This window comes from Equus asinus, chromosome 27 (assembly GCF_041296235.1).
Source record: "Equus asinus isolate D_3611 breed Donkey chromosome 27, EquAss-T2T_v2, whole genome shotgun sequence".
NCBI lineage: Eukaryota > Metazoa > Chordata > Mammalia > Perissodactyla > Equidae > Equus > Equus asinus.
This window is the reverse complement of record NC_091816.1, coordinates 24815570-24832633: the sequence shown is the minus strand read 5'-3', so window position 1 is coordinate 24832633 and position 17064 is coordinate 24815570. Positions and strand designations below refer to the sequence as shown.

The following is a 17064-nucleotide window of genomic DNA, read 5'->3' as shown; positions in this document are numbered from 1 at the left end:
CTGCCCAGGATCCTGAGGTCAGAGTCTGAGACCTGCACTAATGAAGAAAGAACGTGGAGGCGGTGGGCCTGCAGAGCTCCTGAGCCTTCCACACCTGCGGCTGCTCTGGGCCACATGGAGCTCTCGGTGGGAATTAACCTTGACCCCAGACAAGCTCTCCAGCAGGCAGGATGCCAAAATCAGCCCATTGACCTTGCGAAACAAAAATTTCTTCTGCGCTGAGTCCTATGCCAAAGGCTACAAATCCTATATTAGTCGTTCCTTTAAATTAGTGGGATGTTGGGGCCAGTTAGAATGACACGTTGTCTGTCCCCAGGTACCACATCATTAGCCTCAGTTGAAATCTCTTGATAGGATCAGCTGGGGAAGGGGACTCTGAGAGAATGGAAGACAGGTCTACAAAGGGTGAGTCAGAGAAGACTTTGAGGCTGTGGGCCCCTTAGGAGGCCAGAGCAGGTGCGAATGGCAGTGAGCCCGGAGCACCTAGGAGGAGAGTAAGCACTCTGGGATCAATGGGCAGCCCCTCACAAGTCCTACCGATGGCAGGCCCGGGAGCCCTGGAAATCCAGTTCTGATTGGCAGCAACCCAGAGCCCTGCTTCTGGTGTGTCTGCCTACTCTCTCGCCCGAACGAATGTTGGGGCTCTCTCTGTCGCTCACACTTCCTTTCCTCCTTATCTTGTTTTTCACCTTCCCTCCTTCCCTTCATCTTAGTCCGTTTGGGCTGCTATAAGAAAACACCACAGACTGGGTGGCTTAAACAACAAACATTTACTTCTCACAGTTCCAGAAGCTGGGAAGTCCAAGATCATGGTGCTGGCAGATTCAGCATCTGGTGGGGACCCTCCTCCTGGTTTGCAGATGGCGCCTTCTCACCGTGGCTGAGAGACCACCGGCTCTGGTCTCTTCTTATAAAGGCACTAGTCCCGTCATGGAGCCCCCATCCTCACAACCTCATCTAAACCTAATTACCCCGCAAAAACCCCACCTCCAAATACTGTCACATTGGAGTTAGGGTTCCCAGATGCAAAATTCTGGGGGATACATGTCACTCCCTAGCAGTGTCTGTATCATTATTTGGAGAGTCACCTGCTGATCAGGAACACCCATTCTGGACTTTCTGTGGGCAAAAAATAAACTTTTGGGTTAAGCCACTGGGACCTTGGGGCTTATCTGTTTCTGCAGTTAACATTACTTTATACCCTGTCCCCCAAACTCACATCCCTTGACATGGTGTATAAGGTACTTAAAGACCTGGCCATTGCTGGTTGACGTCTCTTCCTTCCTGCCTTACTCAGTCAGCTGCAGCCTTCTTTCCTCTTTGCAGTCCCACAAATGTGAAATGCCCGTGCTTGCTCCGTCTTCGAACCTTAGAACACGATCCTTTCCTCTGCCTCAAATACTGCTAGGAATCCATCCTACATGCTCACCAATACCCTGTGTCTGTCATCATCACAGTGTCATCCGTAGTGGACGGTGACTGCCGACTTCTTGTCTGCCTCTGTCCCCAAGGAAGTGTGTTGCGTTTGTCACTAGAACATACAAACTCCTAATGGGACTCAGAGGATTCACTAACCAGAACCACAAAAGGGGTTGGTTTGTTTTTTTTCATAATATTTTTCCTGTTTAATTGAAAATTGTCTTTGTGGAAAAAATTGTGGCAAATTTCATTATTTGTATATTTTGTTTTCTTTGAAACCAATATTAAATGAGGTATGATTATCATTGTCACTGTTAAAGTCAAGACTCTCTTGCAATAAATAGAAATTAAAGGATACTATGGGGTTATTATTAATAATATTGATCTATATTGGAAAATGAGAAGGAAATTAAACGACTACAAAGTTCAGAGCTTGCCAGTGATGTCCCAGATAATTTATCTAGATGCTCTCTTTGCAGTTCCTATAATGTCCCTCAACAGTGAGCACTCATGATGGCCACTCCCCTCTTGAAGCCATTTTATTCCTTCGGTCTCTGTAACAAGTGTGTGCCAACAGATTTCAACTGGTGTCGTTCTCTCAGCAAGATTTGTCCCTGCCCTCTCAGATGAGATCAGGTCATCTGAGCCTTAGAACATGATCCTTTCCATGATATCACTTCCCTTTACTATACTCTTCACAACTCTTCTGCCTTTCTCCTGCTTCTCAATCCACTCCTTTGTTTCCTTCGCAGGGTTACTCGCCTCCACCAGATCATTAAAAATTCATTTCCTCAACGCTGTGTCTGGGACCTCTTCTGTCTTCATGTCTGCTCTCTCCCTGGGTGAACTTCACACCCACAGCTTCATTGGCCCCTGACACTGCCATGAACCACATCTTTGTGTCTCCAGCTCCCTTCTCTGAGCTCCAGACCCGCCCACTGGACATGTCTCAGAGTCAGCTCAGAGTCCATGTTCCGCTGCCTCCAAACTGCTCCTCTTTCAGTTTCTCCCTTTTAAGCAAAGACTCACCATCCGTACAGTTCTGTAAGCCAGAGACCAACTGTCATGCCTGTCACTGCTCCATCCCTTAATCCCAGATCCAGTCCACCACCATGTCCCGGCAATTTTAACTCCTAAACATGCCGTCAGTCCATCCACTTCTCACCATTTCTGTTAGGCTAGTCCACGCTATTCTCACCTCTTTCCTTGGTCTGTGCAACAACTTCCAGACTAGCTGGTTACCCCCATTCATGCACTTTGGATGTCTACATTCCTCTTCTCCATGTAGCAGCAGAGCAGTGTTGTCAAAACGCAAATACAATAGTGTTACCTTCCTCCTTAAAACCTTCCGATGACTCTTATTCCTCTCAGGATGAGAATAAATTCTTCAGCTTGGTCCACGGAGACTGGCCTGGCCTCAGCGTCTCTCCACCTCATCCACTCCACGTCTATCCTCCCCTCTTTCAGTTTCTTGAACCTTCTGTGCTTCTCCCATCCCTTCCAGGACCTTGACGCATGCTGTTCCCTCAGTCTGGGTGCTCCTTCTCACCAACTCCCTGCTCCCTTCCCCCGACCCTACCCCTCCTCTCAGGTGTTAATTCATGTCACCCTTTCAGATGAAACCAGATCTCTTATTAGATGATGTGATAATGCAATATACTTTTCATTACTATGCTTTTAGCAAGTGTATTTTTACATTTATTTGGGCAAGTAGTAGACTCTCATCTGTCCCTTTGCCTGAATGGTAAATTCTCCAGGAAGTGGGGGTGGGGCAAGGAGAGCCTGTGTCTGGCTTTGCTCTTAGTTGTCTCCCGAGAGCCTGTTCCAGGGCCTTGAGTCACACCTTTTTAAAGACATTTGATGAAGAAAGACCTTTGCCATGATTTGTGAAGAATGGAAGTTCGTCTCTGGATTTCTCTTTAAGGCTTTCTAATTACCATAGTGGATGCTACTGAGAAACTATGAGCTCTTTTGGCCAAAATACCATCTGCAAAAGGAGACTGGATGTGGTTGGACAGCTAAGAAAACCTTCAAACGCTGGAGGAATTGCTTCGGCAGGCAGGAGTCCGCAGAGCCAACACCTGCTCGACTTCCCTGCAGCAGAAATGGTTGACACCTAGAAACCCTGCAGAATGCATGTGAAGATCTCTTCGTTGAGACAACCTCAAACTTGAAATGCAAATCGGCATCTTTTTCTTGCTGACACAGACATACAAAGTCAGTGATGCAGACCTCACCAAAGTTGCCGACAAAGAAAGGAAATGACTCAGGGTGAATCCAACCCAAAGAGTCTTACAGAATTTTGACCGAAGCCTGCTCTTGCCAGACGACATTAATTACAGGAGCTTGAGTTTCATTTGATACTTTGGTGAGTTTTTAATACGTTTCCATCACATTAAAAAAATCAAATCAAATAGATATTATAGATATACATGTGCTGCATGTCAAGACCACTTGGCAATCCTCATCATTGCAGTCTCTTGTATCACATAGCACGAAATTGTGAGTGTGTTATGTACAGATGTGTTTTTCTGGAAAGGGAATCCACAGTTTTGATCAGTTTCCTAAAGAGGTCTTCATTTACAAGTGTGGGAACCAGCAAACTACACACTGACTAAGACCTCTTCTGGTTCTAAAGTATGTACATCTTAAAGTCTAAGGCTAAATTCTTGGGACATTTAGCAAAAATCTGGATCCCTTGTATTTGTAATGTCAAATATTTGTCTGAAAAAAATTCCAGCTTTTATCCAGAAGTTTGGAGTCACATACATAGACTCAAAGAACTTGGCCATGTTAATTCACACATTTGCATGATTGGTGCTGGGCTTTTAATTTTCCCTGGGCCTAAGGGTATGCATCCGAGTTCAGCCCAGCTGAAGTTGTTAGGGACCCACCACGACAGGAAAGAGGAAGATGCTGTGAATAATCCACAATTCTTGATCAATAGCCAGTACCTGCTTCCTTACTCATCCGGATGAAATCACCTTGAACGTAACAACCAAAACTTGATAAGAGTTTAGTCAGATACCTGCTCATTAACTCCCCATCCAGCCCATCTCTGGAAAGTTGGGGAGGGAAGCCAGGTGGCAATGTGTCTTTTCCCACATAGAAGGAGTCTTATTTGTCTGAACACCTGCACAGGATAGGAAGAGACCAATAGAAGAGGCCAGACCCACGCCCAACACCATCCAAGGGCCACACGATTGGTTGCCCCCAAGTTCTCCTGACCACTTGGCTGTAGGGAATGAGCACTGAAAGATGCGTGATGAAAGATGGAGAAGTTGGAGTCTTCAAATGCTCACTCCAAAAAAGTTTTAACCACCAACTCCTAAAAGTTTGCTATTTTTTGTTCGTTTTTTGTATTTCATGATAGCTGTAAGAATAAACTTAAGAACCACTGCCACTGTATAAGGTGGCACTTGTTGTCCAAGTTGCTCAAACTCTATTTCTATACGATATCTCACCTACCCTCCTATATTCCCCGATTCTTCCTCCTTCCTCAAGGCCTCCTTCTTTGCTTTGGGTTGCTCTCAATATGAAGGGAATATTGGAGTCTCTTCTTTTTCCTCCTCAATAAAATTCCCTTGACCTCAAACCACAGGGATGGGGTAGGGGAGTAAAATTACTAAGTGATGCACACTCAACTCTTACCCTTTGCAGAACACTACCAGGTCCTACCTAGTTATGCAGTTCCTGGCTCATTTCTTTGGGCCTCCCCAAAGAAAATATTTGATTTAGGCCCTGGGATCATTTCCTGAGGCACATTTCTGCCTGCATAGCTCAATGGCACCACTGGGTGTGGTAATACAGGGTCTGTACACCATATTAAATTTCTCAAGACTTGAGGGGGGTTATTTTGGACTCTTCGCCACTGATCAATTTTTCAGTCTGCTGCTTTATCTACCTGACAGGAAGACTTGAACTACTGCCATTTCTAAATTGCACTTCTAAATGCTGACTTAATGGCGACACTCAAAGTGTCATAACACAGCTCACTGGAGCAATGAAGATTTTCCAGACCGCATCAAGAGATCTGTACAATGTCCTGTGGGGAGCGGAGAAGGAAGAGGAGGATTTGAGAAGAAAAATAAAATCAAGTCATGTTTAGAAGAAATGCCACTGCACTTCACTTAATCTTGCAGAGACAAATGAACACTCGGTGAGCTATTAGCTGTGGCTGGAGGGGACCAAGGTGGAGAGAGAAAGGATAGCAGTGACCACTAATCCCTCTGCTGTCAACCAGTAAGAATGGAAGGTGCCAGAACACTCCTGACTGGGCCAGGCAGCACGGACACTATCTCTCAGAGCGCCTTTATTTGTGTATTCAGTTTAGAAGGACTGGACAGTGTCTATGAAACAAGAGACCTGTCATCCAATTTCTACCAAGACTTTAACATGGCCAGATCATTAGCTAATCTTCATTTAGTCACTGAGGAGATTCTAGAAGGCTATCTTTTTAGCTTTTTTCCTCCTGATACTTAACACCACAAACTGATCTTCAGGCATCCTGTCACGGCACATTAGCTGTGGGGCTGTGAATCGAAGGAAGTGACTGGCCCTTTCTTGTCCTTAAGGAGCTGTTTTGGAGGAGCAACAAGATATTTTAGATGCAAATTAGCTTTGAGATTTTTTTTGGATTCGCAGTGCGATATAAATTCAAGTTATTTATTATCATTAAGGAAACAGATTCTCCAGGATAAGATAAAGAATAACGCTCTGTAATCCTGCAGAGAGCAGTCTGAGATATGGCAACTCCCTCCCTTTAGGACATCCCTCTGCCTCGCCATCAGCACTGGCACCCATGGTCATCCAAGAGGCTGTCAACAGGAGATCATACATGTCATGCGTGGAGGAGGCACGTGGGGAACCCAGGAGAGATTATGGACGAGGTGCTCCTCAGAGCATGAAGAACTCAAATTCTGAGACTTTGAAAGTTAAGTTAACCAGATACCACGGAAGATGGCCCTGATGGCAGCAGGCAGTATTCATCTTTGTGGTTCTTCGATTTATTTTCAGGTGGCCGTTAAGACAGCATGCCCAGTCTGTTCCCTCTCCTATGCCTATGCATGTAGGCCCTTGTATTTGTTGATAATGATTTCCGAAAAGGACCTCAAAGTGCGGCAACATCTTTTGACTGTAGACCTCATCCTATTGGACTGAACCAAGAACTTGGCTCCTCTAGTGAGACTAATTAGCTTGGCTGATGCACTAACTTGTTTCCTTAATCTCACGTCCAAATCTGTGACTAGTTGAGTCTCCGTTTAAGGTGATGGAGTCCTCTTAAACACTTCCCTTGCTTGCAGGCTTCTCACGTCCGCCAAGGTAGCTGCTATGTACAGAATCCCAGGTGTCTTCTAAAGAACTCAAGCATTCCCCCTGAAACTATATCTGCCAGCAAAGCCAGCCTGTGTCTGTTTGTTCTTCTGCCCCATTTTGAATTAATGCAGGCTGCTCTGCTCTGGCCTTCATGGGCTCCCCTATGGATGCTAGTCTTCACCCTGTGGCAGCTTTCCGGGCCCTTACCACAGCATGGCTGTGTGTCTGCCTCCCCTGGCCTCCATCTGTCTGTGTTCTGTGTTCCTCTGAGAGCTGGAGCAGCCTTAATTGCCCTGAGCATCTTTCCATGTGACCACCTCCAACCAGCACCCTCCTAGCTCCTGCAGAAGGCCCACGCCCTCAGTGTGGGCCATCTGTGATTCACTCTTGGCTTACTCATGCTTCTTTCCCCACTCCCCCCATCCAGGCCTGCCACCGTCCCCCACAACCCACGTGCTTTCACAATTCCATCAGGTTGCTGCTGCCGTCCAACCCAGGCCCATGCAATCCCCTCAGCCACTTCTTCCCATTTGTCCTTTCATTTCTTCTAGGCCTCCCCAGAGAGCTTCCTCCATAATGCAATCATCAGAATCACACCATTACTTAGGAAAAAAGTATCTACAGCCATGTGCATGGAAAAGTCAAATTGCCCACTTTCCTAAAGAACGACTCTCTCCAATGGGAAGACCACAATAAGTTGATGAGTTTGTTATCTATGAACCTTCTCATCCTTAATGAAAGATTTTCGGCGGCCAAGATGAGAGTATCCTGAGGACTTCTCACAGTCTCATTGCAGTAAGTAAAGTAATTTCGTTTCTCATTGATCTAGGAGGTTCAGGAGGAATATTAATACAAAAGAACGTCGTTTAATGCACTACCAAAAGATTGCAAATGCTTTGAGTCCTCTTTCCAATATGGTAAGGGAGCTCAAAATCTATAGAGCTGGTATGCCAGATTTTTTTGTAAAGCAAAAAGGATCCTATAATTTATCCCTCCTGTGCATCCAAAATTTTGCACAGGAAAAATCAGGATATACTGCAGCAATATTGCTGAACCAAGGGAATCAGGAAATGGCATTGTGTCTGGTCTGATGTTAGAGAGTTCAAAACAAAATTTTTAAAAACATGCCCATAAAATACATTTCTTGAACAGAGATCCCATTTTCCAACCCCTGGCTTACTCTTCAAACATGTCTACATCCTTCGTCCCCAGAGACGCGATGGTGTTTTGAGCTTTGGAAGGTTGGAGGGGCCTGGATGTCAATACACTCACCCGGCCAGTGGTACATGTAGACTTTCCTTTTGGCTTTGGTCAGAGTGACCCACAGAGGCTCTGACCCATTCCACCAGAGAGGCATCAGGCTGTCTCTGTTGACACCGATGTCAAATGACTTGTTGGTGACGGGATCCCACATATAGTTCCCAATCATCTGATGGACCTCACAGTGGCGGCCTACATTAACGAGAACACAAAGCTGTCAGTTTCTTGTTTTGATCATTTTTATATTTTACCTTTGCTTTCTGATTATAAAAGCCATCCATGCACGTTTAGGAAGTACAGGACAGCATAAAGATTTGCTTTCTTTTTTTTTTTTTATCATAGATCTTTCTTCTCTCTTAGATTGTATCATAAAGGCAAATGACCCAATAAGAAGTCTGATAATTGATCGAGAATGGGCCGTTTTGAGTGAAGTTAATTTGTCAAGTCTGAAGCTATTTTAAGCTAAACTAAAGACATCATATGCAAAATTGGACCCATTGTTCACGGCTTGAAGTCTAAATACGAGTCAGTATGGAAATTGTGGATGCCCGTGGGACACGGCTTAGCCCACCCTAGAGCTCTCTTTTCGACTTTTCCAAACCCTCCTCCCCTAGGATCACGGATCTACACACTGTGGAGTTCGTTCCCTTTTTTCCTGGATAAGAGGAGCGATCTCTTCAGCGCTGAACAATGATAGAATCTATGACATTTGGAGCAGAATGGTAAAAAATAGATTCAACTTTGAAAAACAAAGCAAGAAAACAACCCTCCAAATGGAGTGTCATGTAGAAATGAGGGTTGCTTCTGCTGGCAGCTTAGTCCCAGAAGAGGAGCCGGAAGTGAAAGACGCAAGCCCTTGGACTCTTTTGAAACATTAGGCTTAAATTATTTATTTTGCAGCAATCTGTTACATCTTTAAAGCAAAAATAACACAAACATTGGCAAGTGCATCAAAAATTGCTGCAATTTTCCTGAGCATCATTTGGCACCAGGATGACACACGCTTCACCGACTCACTGACTGAGCTTCATCCAGGTGGCTGGTTGGTTGGTTTGTTTGCCACTGTTCTTGAGCATCCCCCTACCAACACACACACATTTTATTTTTAAACAAAAACAAGGAGAAACCATAAAATACAACTTTGAAAATTTAGAGATCCAAAATATCATAAAGAAAAAAACCTTTTATTTCATCACAGAAACCCAGGCATTCCACAAACCATGCTTTGAATTTAAAGCCTGGAGATTCAGTCAGAAGGGTTGTCACCCAAAACTGGAGAGTTAGTTTTTTAAGCCTGACCAAAGTTTTCACATATGGACTGACAAAACTAAAAACTAAAATAAAAACTTTGAGGAATTTCTCCAATGGTTAAGCAACTTATTTCTTTTATTTATTCCTTCCACTAACATGTATTAAATGCTCCTATGACACACAATGGAATACTACTTGGCCATAAAAAAGATGAAATCTTGCCATTTGCAACAACATGGATGGACCTTGAGAGTATTAGGCTAAGTGCAATAAGCCAGAAGGAGAAAGTCAAATACCATATGATCTCACTCATAAATAGGAGATAAAAACAACAACAACAACAACAAATAAACACATAGATACAGAGATTAGGTTGGTGGTTACCAAGGGGGAAGGGGGGAGGGAGGAGGGCAAAAGGGGTAACTAGGCACCTGTGTGCGGTGATGGATGGCAATTCGTCTTTGGGTGGTGAATGAGGTGTAGTCTACACAGAAACTGAAATACAACGATGTACTTCTGAAATTTATATAATGTCATAAACCAATGCTACCTCAATTTAAAAAAAATGCTCCTATGGACTATATACTGTGACAGGTATAGAGATTTAAATGTGAATAAATGTAGTCCATCCTCAAGTACCTTGTAGTGTAATATTCAATGGAGGTCCTCCACACAGGGACAGGCCTCCCGGGGCCAGGGTAAGAAGGGGACCAGGGTGCAGCCCTAACTCAGAATCACGAGGATTCTCACCCACTCTGTTGCTGAGGGTAACTCCTAGTATGTTCTAACTCGTTAAAAGTCAGGGCAAAATTTTTATTTCTTGAACCGTGTTACCTGTTTAGTGTATCAGAGTTTAATAATATCAAGGAAACCCCTCTCATGAGTAAAAGTCCTTCTCTGTTTCCTTTACTCAAAATTCTGCATGCAGTTTCTAAAAGTTTTTTTTATCATCTTAGTGATCCTCACTCACCCCTTTCACAAGGCAAGATAATCCTGATAATATGTGTTGGGAAATGTCTTCTCCACAGTCTTTCTCTGTGGATGTTCTCTAGTGCCCTCCCAAAGGCAGCGAGGGTATTTCACCCGGAGCTGGTGTGCACAGACTCTGAGCAAGGGTGCAAATCGGAAGGGGGTGTGGGAAGTGTTACTGAAGTCAGTGAACCAAGAAGAGCCTCTAAATGGATCACAGGAAAGGGCTAGAAGGTCTGGGGTTATCAGATATGGGAATAATAGGGAGAGATGCCAAGAGGGAGGGGCGCAGGCATCTCTGCCTTTGATTTGGACTGTTTCGACTGTTTTAGGAGATGCCTGCAAGCCAAACGTAAGCAGGAGCTTCATGGGCTTCAGTTTTCACAAGGTGCTGCATTCAAAGAAGCATGAAGCAACCAAAAATAATTTGTAAAGTGCTTATAACCTTTACTTGTATATCTCAGAAATCTCACAATATCATTTGATAAAAATTTCTTTCTTCTTTTCAACACTCCAGACCCCAAAGGGTGCAAACTCTCTCACCCTCCTTTGTTCTCTGGGTAAAAAATTATAAGGAGCCTGCTATGGTTGGGGAGCTGTTGTATGACTAGACGGTGTGATGTGTGTGTGTGTGTGAGAGAGACAGACAGACAAAGACAGGGAGAGAACATTCTCCCAGAGAACATCTGCTAAACTCAATTCTCCACCTCTTACACATACGTTTTTTGGAAACATCCATAGGGCCTCACTGAGGAGAAATAGCATCTATGTGTGCAGTTAACACACAGTTCTAGATGATTTCAAAATTTCAAATGATGAAATCTTGTTTCCTGTGGTTATCGGAGTCCCCTAGCTTTTTTCATAATGGGTCTACTCTCCTGACCATTATGTGGGATGGAGCAGTAGCCTTAGCACACCCTATACCCACCAATTGAATTGGTGGTGCTGTTGACTCATGTGAGCTTCAAAGACTTTGATTACAGCCTTCTTTAAGGAAACATCTTTGAGCCAAGGATTCCAAAGATGGCTTTAGTTCCTGCTTCCATCCAGCGTACTGGTCGGTCTAGGTTGGTCCAGAGTGGCTCATTCATTCTAAGGGGAACTTGGACCTATGGAGGTAAGTGATTCATTCCTCTCTCCCAAGACTCGACATTTCTCCAAAGGCTGGAAGTGATGTGCTAGAATGGAGGCTCCTGCTCACTTCCTGTGAGTGAATGGTACCTGAAGAAGATCCTGGAACCAGTAGTTTCCTTTATATGAGTTAAAAGATTTGCGAGTGTAGAGTGGAACTCGTTCACCAAGAAGATCATCTGAGATCCCTACTTAGGAAGTAGGTTTTATTCATTTGGTGGATTGGGCCTTGAGTTGAAATGAGAGGCTGTATTCTTCAAAGGTTTAATCACAGATGCTGTGCTAGTCCCCAGGGGCATCCCTTTGTTCTGGGAAGTGATATCTTTCACGGAAGCCAGCAGGAGGATGGATGCCCCCATCTCATCGTCTGCTCAAATCTTCTTTCCCAGCTGAGCTGACTTTCCTTCCCATGCGTATACATTAGGGCTGACAGTCCATACTCTCAACAGTCTGAGCCTACTGTTCCTCAAGCTGGTTTCCCTCCCTACGATGTCTCTCTCTTGCTCTTTCATTTTTATTGCCTCAGTAAAAGTGGTGGCTGGAAGAACAGAACAGAACAGGACAGAACACAATGTACTGGCTTCTGCAGCCCACAAGCTCTCATCTCCATATTTCCGCCTGACCCATATCTATTTTTATACATCTGCAACTCTCCTTGATTCTTCTCTGGTTTGGGCTTTCCAAATGGAGCTTTGCTGTCATTTGACTATTTGGACTCTTTGCCCAAGGCTTCGGTAGAAACTTTCCTGACACTGTCACAAATCACAAATCCCAGGTGGTTTTCAGGTAGGGCGCAAGCAAGGTCTACTTCTGCTCCTCCTCCTCCAAATGACAGCTCTGTGGGGCTTTAAAATTTGTGCCAGGAGGCGCAGAACTCCCTGTGAAAATAGGGCCAGCTTCTGGTATGAAAATTTCCAAACACGGTTGAATGTTTTTCTCTCTTTTTTTCCCTTATCCTTAAGACCCAAGGTTTATAAACTTATTAACACAAAATGTGGCAATCAAGCTGATACTTGAAGGAGTCGTGGACTCTTGAAGCCCACCCGTAGACTCCACCTCAGTGTAAGAGCTGCTGTACCAACGGGGAGTGGCTAGTGGCTACTTGGGCCAGCAGCCAGGGCAGCAGCTACTGTTTGCCTTTCTCAGAGAATCTTGTGGAATAGTCTCCACGCCAAGAACTGCTGTATGAAAGGAGCACGATATGAGACCTTCATTTTTTATTCCCCAATGTCTCAGTCGAGTGTGTTCTGATGTAATGACCATCACCAGAAGTTTCTTAGCAAGAACCCATCATCCTCTGCCCCATGTTACATGTTTCCGAACATCTCAGAAATGACTGGTCTTCACATCAAATGAGTCGATTGAGGATCTGTCCATTTTACCTATAATGGACGGGCATCCACAGGGTTGCTGCTGCTTAGTCTTCAATCAGTCTTAATTTTTTTCTTATTATTTTCAAACAGTAAATGTTAATTATTTTTACAGCTCCTTACTTCCTTTATTGTTTTTTTCATTTGCTCAATATGTATTTACCAAGTAATGTCTACATGACCGCATATAAGGATCAAAAGATATGGTTCTTGTCTCTGAAGTGCTCACAGCTTGATAGAAGCAACAGGGTGGTATAGCGGTTAAAGGGCCAGGTCTGGGAGTCAGACTGCACAGGTGCAAATCCAAGCTCTCCTATTTACTATCTGCATGACCTCGGACAAGTAGCTCAGACTCTCTGACTCCTCAATTTCCTCATCTGAGTAATGGGCATGGTGATAGTTATCACATCACGAGATATACAGATACACAGTGCTCCCTTTGTATGGCAGTGTGGGACCGTGGAAATGACCATGTGAGCTGAAACCATGCAAAGTTATCTTAATAATCAGTGGGAAAAATTACAATTTTTCCACGACCTTTAAAAATGTTTGTCAAAAAAAAATTTTTTTTGAGGAAGATGAGCCCTGAGCTAACTGCTGCCAATCCTCCTCTTTTCGATAAGGAAGACTGGCCCTGAGCTAACACCCATGCCCATCTTCCTCTACTTTATACGTGGGATGTCTACCACAGCATGGCGTGCCAAGCAGTGCCATGTCCGCACCCGGGATCCGAACCAGCGAACCCCGGGTCGCCAAAGCAGAACATGCACACTTAACCGCTGCACCACCGGGCTGCCCCCTGTTTGTCAAAATATTTTAAAATTCCCCTACTATAAGTTATAAATGCATAGAGAAATGAAAAAAATAATAAAATTAATATTTATTAGTATATCGTCATTTAAAACAGAAATATTGAGAGTTAAAGGGTTTTATTTCTTTGTAAAAAACATATCAAGAATGGTTTGAACATTGCTTTGCCGCCGCCTTCTTGAGATATAAAACGATACAAGAGAGCGAGCATCTTCTCTACACCTAGGCAAACGGTCAAATTCTTTCCAAGTTTGGATCATCTTCAAACATTTTATCCTTTGTGCTTTCACTGTCTTGAAACATCTCTGAGAGTTCTTTGAACGCGAAGTTCTTGCTGGTGTCACTTCCTCTAGGACATCTCCTCTTCATCACAACTATTTTCGCCATTTATGTCAATAAGTTTGCCTTCACCGAGTTCCTCTGGCTGCATATTGTGTCTCCAGTGGTGCTGGTGTCAACATTCCTGGGATCAATTATTTCCTTTGTGATTGTGTTTATTTCTTGTTCAAATCTTGCAAAGTTATTTGGACTGTGCAGTAAAATTCTCGTCATCCTGCACGCATATTATCTGCTGTTACTTTCTGCCATGATGCCTGAATATTTTCAGTTGCATGTTTTATGTCATATTTCTTCCAAAACTCAGCTAAAGAAATTTCATGATCTCCCACTGGAGCATCAATAGCCTGTCCAGAAGTTCATCTAAGAAAATAGGCTTTAAAAGGTGAAATAACTTCTTGGCTATTTGCTGGATTACTAAAATTGGTTTTGTAGTGGAAAGCAAATTTTCACATCGTCATTCAAGCGTCCAAGAGAATGAGGGCGACCTGAAGCATTATCCAACAGCTGTAGTGCATTAAAAGTTAAATTCTGTGGGTTTATCCCTGGGAGACAAGGAGGCAACACAATTACATTTTGCTGTCTGTGCATGAACTAAGTAACAAATGTGCAGCAACCAATCACCAACAGACTTTGCAAGAAGGGATGTGATTGGTCACTGATTATGATGTACATTTGTTATTTACATAGTGATTTGTGGATGAAGAGTTGGCAGTGAAGTTTATACTTTTTATGCCACAATCGCTACAATGAAGGTTGCCAGATTTACTTCAGTTAATATACTGTGGTAACTAAAATTTGAATCAGGCTGTTGGGGAACTGGTATTATTTACCTAAACTGTGGTAATTGGATTTTGTGCTTATTCAAATTGTGCAAATTGAGGAGCATCTTTGTGTACATGTACACATATAATTTCCAAAATATTCAAGAGTGGGGGGAACTTTACCGAGGATTCTGTGGGATGTGGAGGGGAAGACTGAGAACAGCACAAAGGATTTTAAGCTGAATATTAGACATCCAAGTTCTTCAAAGTCCTTTCAGCTACCCCGACCAGGGCTTCCTCATTGGGCCCCCACTCTAAAGGTCCCAGCCTCGTATATCTTGCTGATTCATCTCTGCTCCCTGCTCTGCTCCACGGCACCTCCCTCCAAAATTTCTCTCCACACTTCAAAGTTTTCCCAAAAGCAACTCAGTCCTCCAGAGTTCCTGCTCAACTCCTAACTTTGCAGAGCTCCTTAGCTCATAGAATGCTGAAAAAAAAGGAAGAAAGGAAGGAGGGAGGAAAGCAAGGAAAGGAAAAAGGAAAAGAAGGGAAAAAAAAGAAAGTGTTTTTTCCAACAGGAACCACCCACTTTAGAAGGCCATTTAGTTAGAGTTGCCAGGTTTATTTTAGCCAAAAAAAAAAAAAAAAAAGATAAAAGAAAAGAAAAAGCTGTAAGATTCCCAGTTAAATTTGAATTTCAAATAAACAATGATTTTGTTTTCACTATAAGTATGTCCCAAATATTCCATGAAACATGTGTCTGCTAAAAAGTTATTTGTTGTTTATCTAAAATTCAAATTTAATGGGTATCTTGTATTTTATCTGGCAGCTGTAATTGTTGCCATGAAAAGCATCTTTTGTTTGTTCCTATTTCACAATAATAGGAAAGCTTGAGAAGCGGAATGAGGAGGTATGCGAGGAGACCAGCGGGAATGTACAATGAGAAGCAGCCAAGTCTGCCTGGAGGAGTCAGGGAAAGCTTCTAGAGCGGCTGGAACATGAAAGCCAAGGAGAAGTTTTCCAGGCACCAAGAGCACTGCAGACAGAGGTGATGGCATGTGCAAAATGATGACGGGGTGAGGGAGTGGATACCTCTCATTCAGGTGAAATGAAGAATTTCTCTTTCCATCTCTCAGTGTTCACTTTCCTTGAAAGGTGAAATGCTCGTAATGACATGCTGGGCCAGCATAATTCAAGAGAGTCATCGATTGACTCAGTCAAGGTGCTGGCACAATTGACAGATGGAGCAGAGTTTCATTAAAGGGGCTATTTACAAAGGGGTGGCCAGGGTTATGAGGAACCAATAAGAGATGGTGAAGCAATGCAAAATTAGCGGTAGCGGGGAGCCATTACCACCCACCTTGCCCCCACTCCAGGCTCGAAGAGCAAGGGGAGGAGGTGTGGCCAGCACGGAACCCAAGAGTCAGTCCCCCAACCTCACTCTCCTCCGTCTGTCCAGCTGAAGCGATCCATCAAGACCAGCCTCCGGGTCTCCAGGCAGACTAGAGGAGGGGAAGCAGGGCCGAGACAAGTAGAGAATATCCAGCATGGCAGCCAAAGAGAAGCATAAGATGAATCTTCCAAGAAAATCATGTTGACCACTTGGGTAGGGTCCTTAACCAAATATTGAGGACCACCTGGGCTGCTTGATGTCACCAGCACAGGGCCTTGTCAGTGTCTACGGTCCCACACACATCTCAGAAATGGAAGGAACTTCAACTGGCTCCCTGGTCTAATCCTCCACCTGTAAATTCCAAGGTAAGGAATAACTCTCTGCTTTTTATATATATTAGGTGTAAAAGGTTGAATATTTGCTCAAGGTCACAGTGCTAATAAATGATGCGTGGGGTGGAGGGGCAAAGAGAACAACAGCAACTTGAACGCTGATCGCCTATCTATCAATATAACGTTTTTGCACTTCACTTTTCATGGCTGCAGTAGAGTTAGTGGTTATATTTGTATCCCGGAACAGAAAACATATGCTGATTTCAAGACGAGACTTCTTGGCTTTTTTTTAACCATTTATTTACACCTCTAAATGTATATGCAGAAAACCAACTACATAGTGGGTTATATCACTAAACACTCAGGTTCCACAGCCAATGAGGAATTTCTCTATTATATAAAAGCTTTCTTAACCATGGCATGTATCACCTATACAAAATAACATTAATATTTAATTTCTAAAGCCATTCATTGTGTTTTTCAGAGGCCCATGTGTGTTTCCGTTAGATGAATGTGTCTGGATCTACTAGATATCAAAACAGCTGGTTGAAAAGGGAAAAATGAAGTTATATTTTAGGCACATCAATTTGGTCAAAACATGGGAATATAAATACAGGTTATGAAATATTAATAAGGATCTTGGAAATTGTTCTTGTCGAACACAGACATTTTCACCCAGAGGCAGCTCTCAGGTGAGCTGTGAGTCGAGAGTT

General features: G+C 43.6%; 1 protein-coding gene across 2 annotated transcripts in view; it reads right to left on the bottom strand.

Moving 5' to 3' along the window:
• Nucleotides 1-17064, bottom strand: part of ENPP6 (ectonucleotide pyrophosphatase/phosphodiesterase 6) — a 109157-nt gene that overhangs the window by 56980 nt on the left and 35113 nt on the right. Inside the window, exon 2 of one of the 2 annotated variants that reach the window (XM_014839488.3) lies at nt 8008-8187. The exons of the other annotated variant lie outside the window; for it this stretch is intronic. Coding sequence (XP_014694974.2) covers nt 8008-8187 — 180 coding nt within the window. The remainder of the gene's footprint in view (nt 1-8007; nt 8188-17064) is intronic. 2 annotated transcript variants of the gene reach the window in all.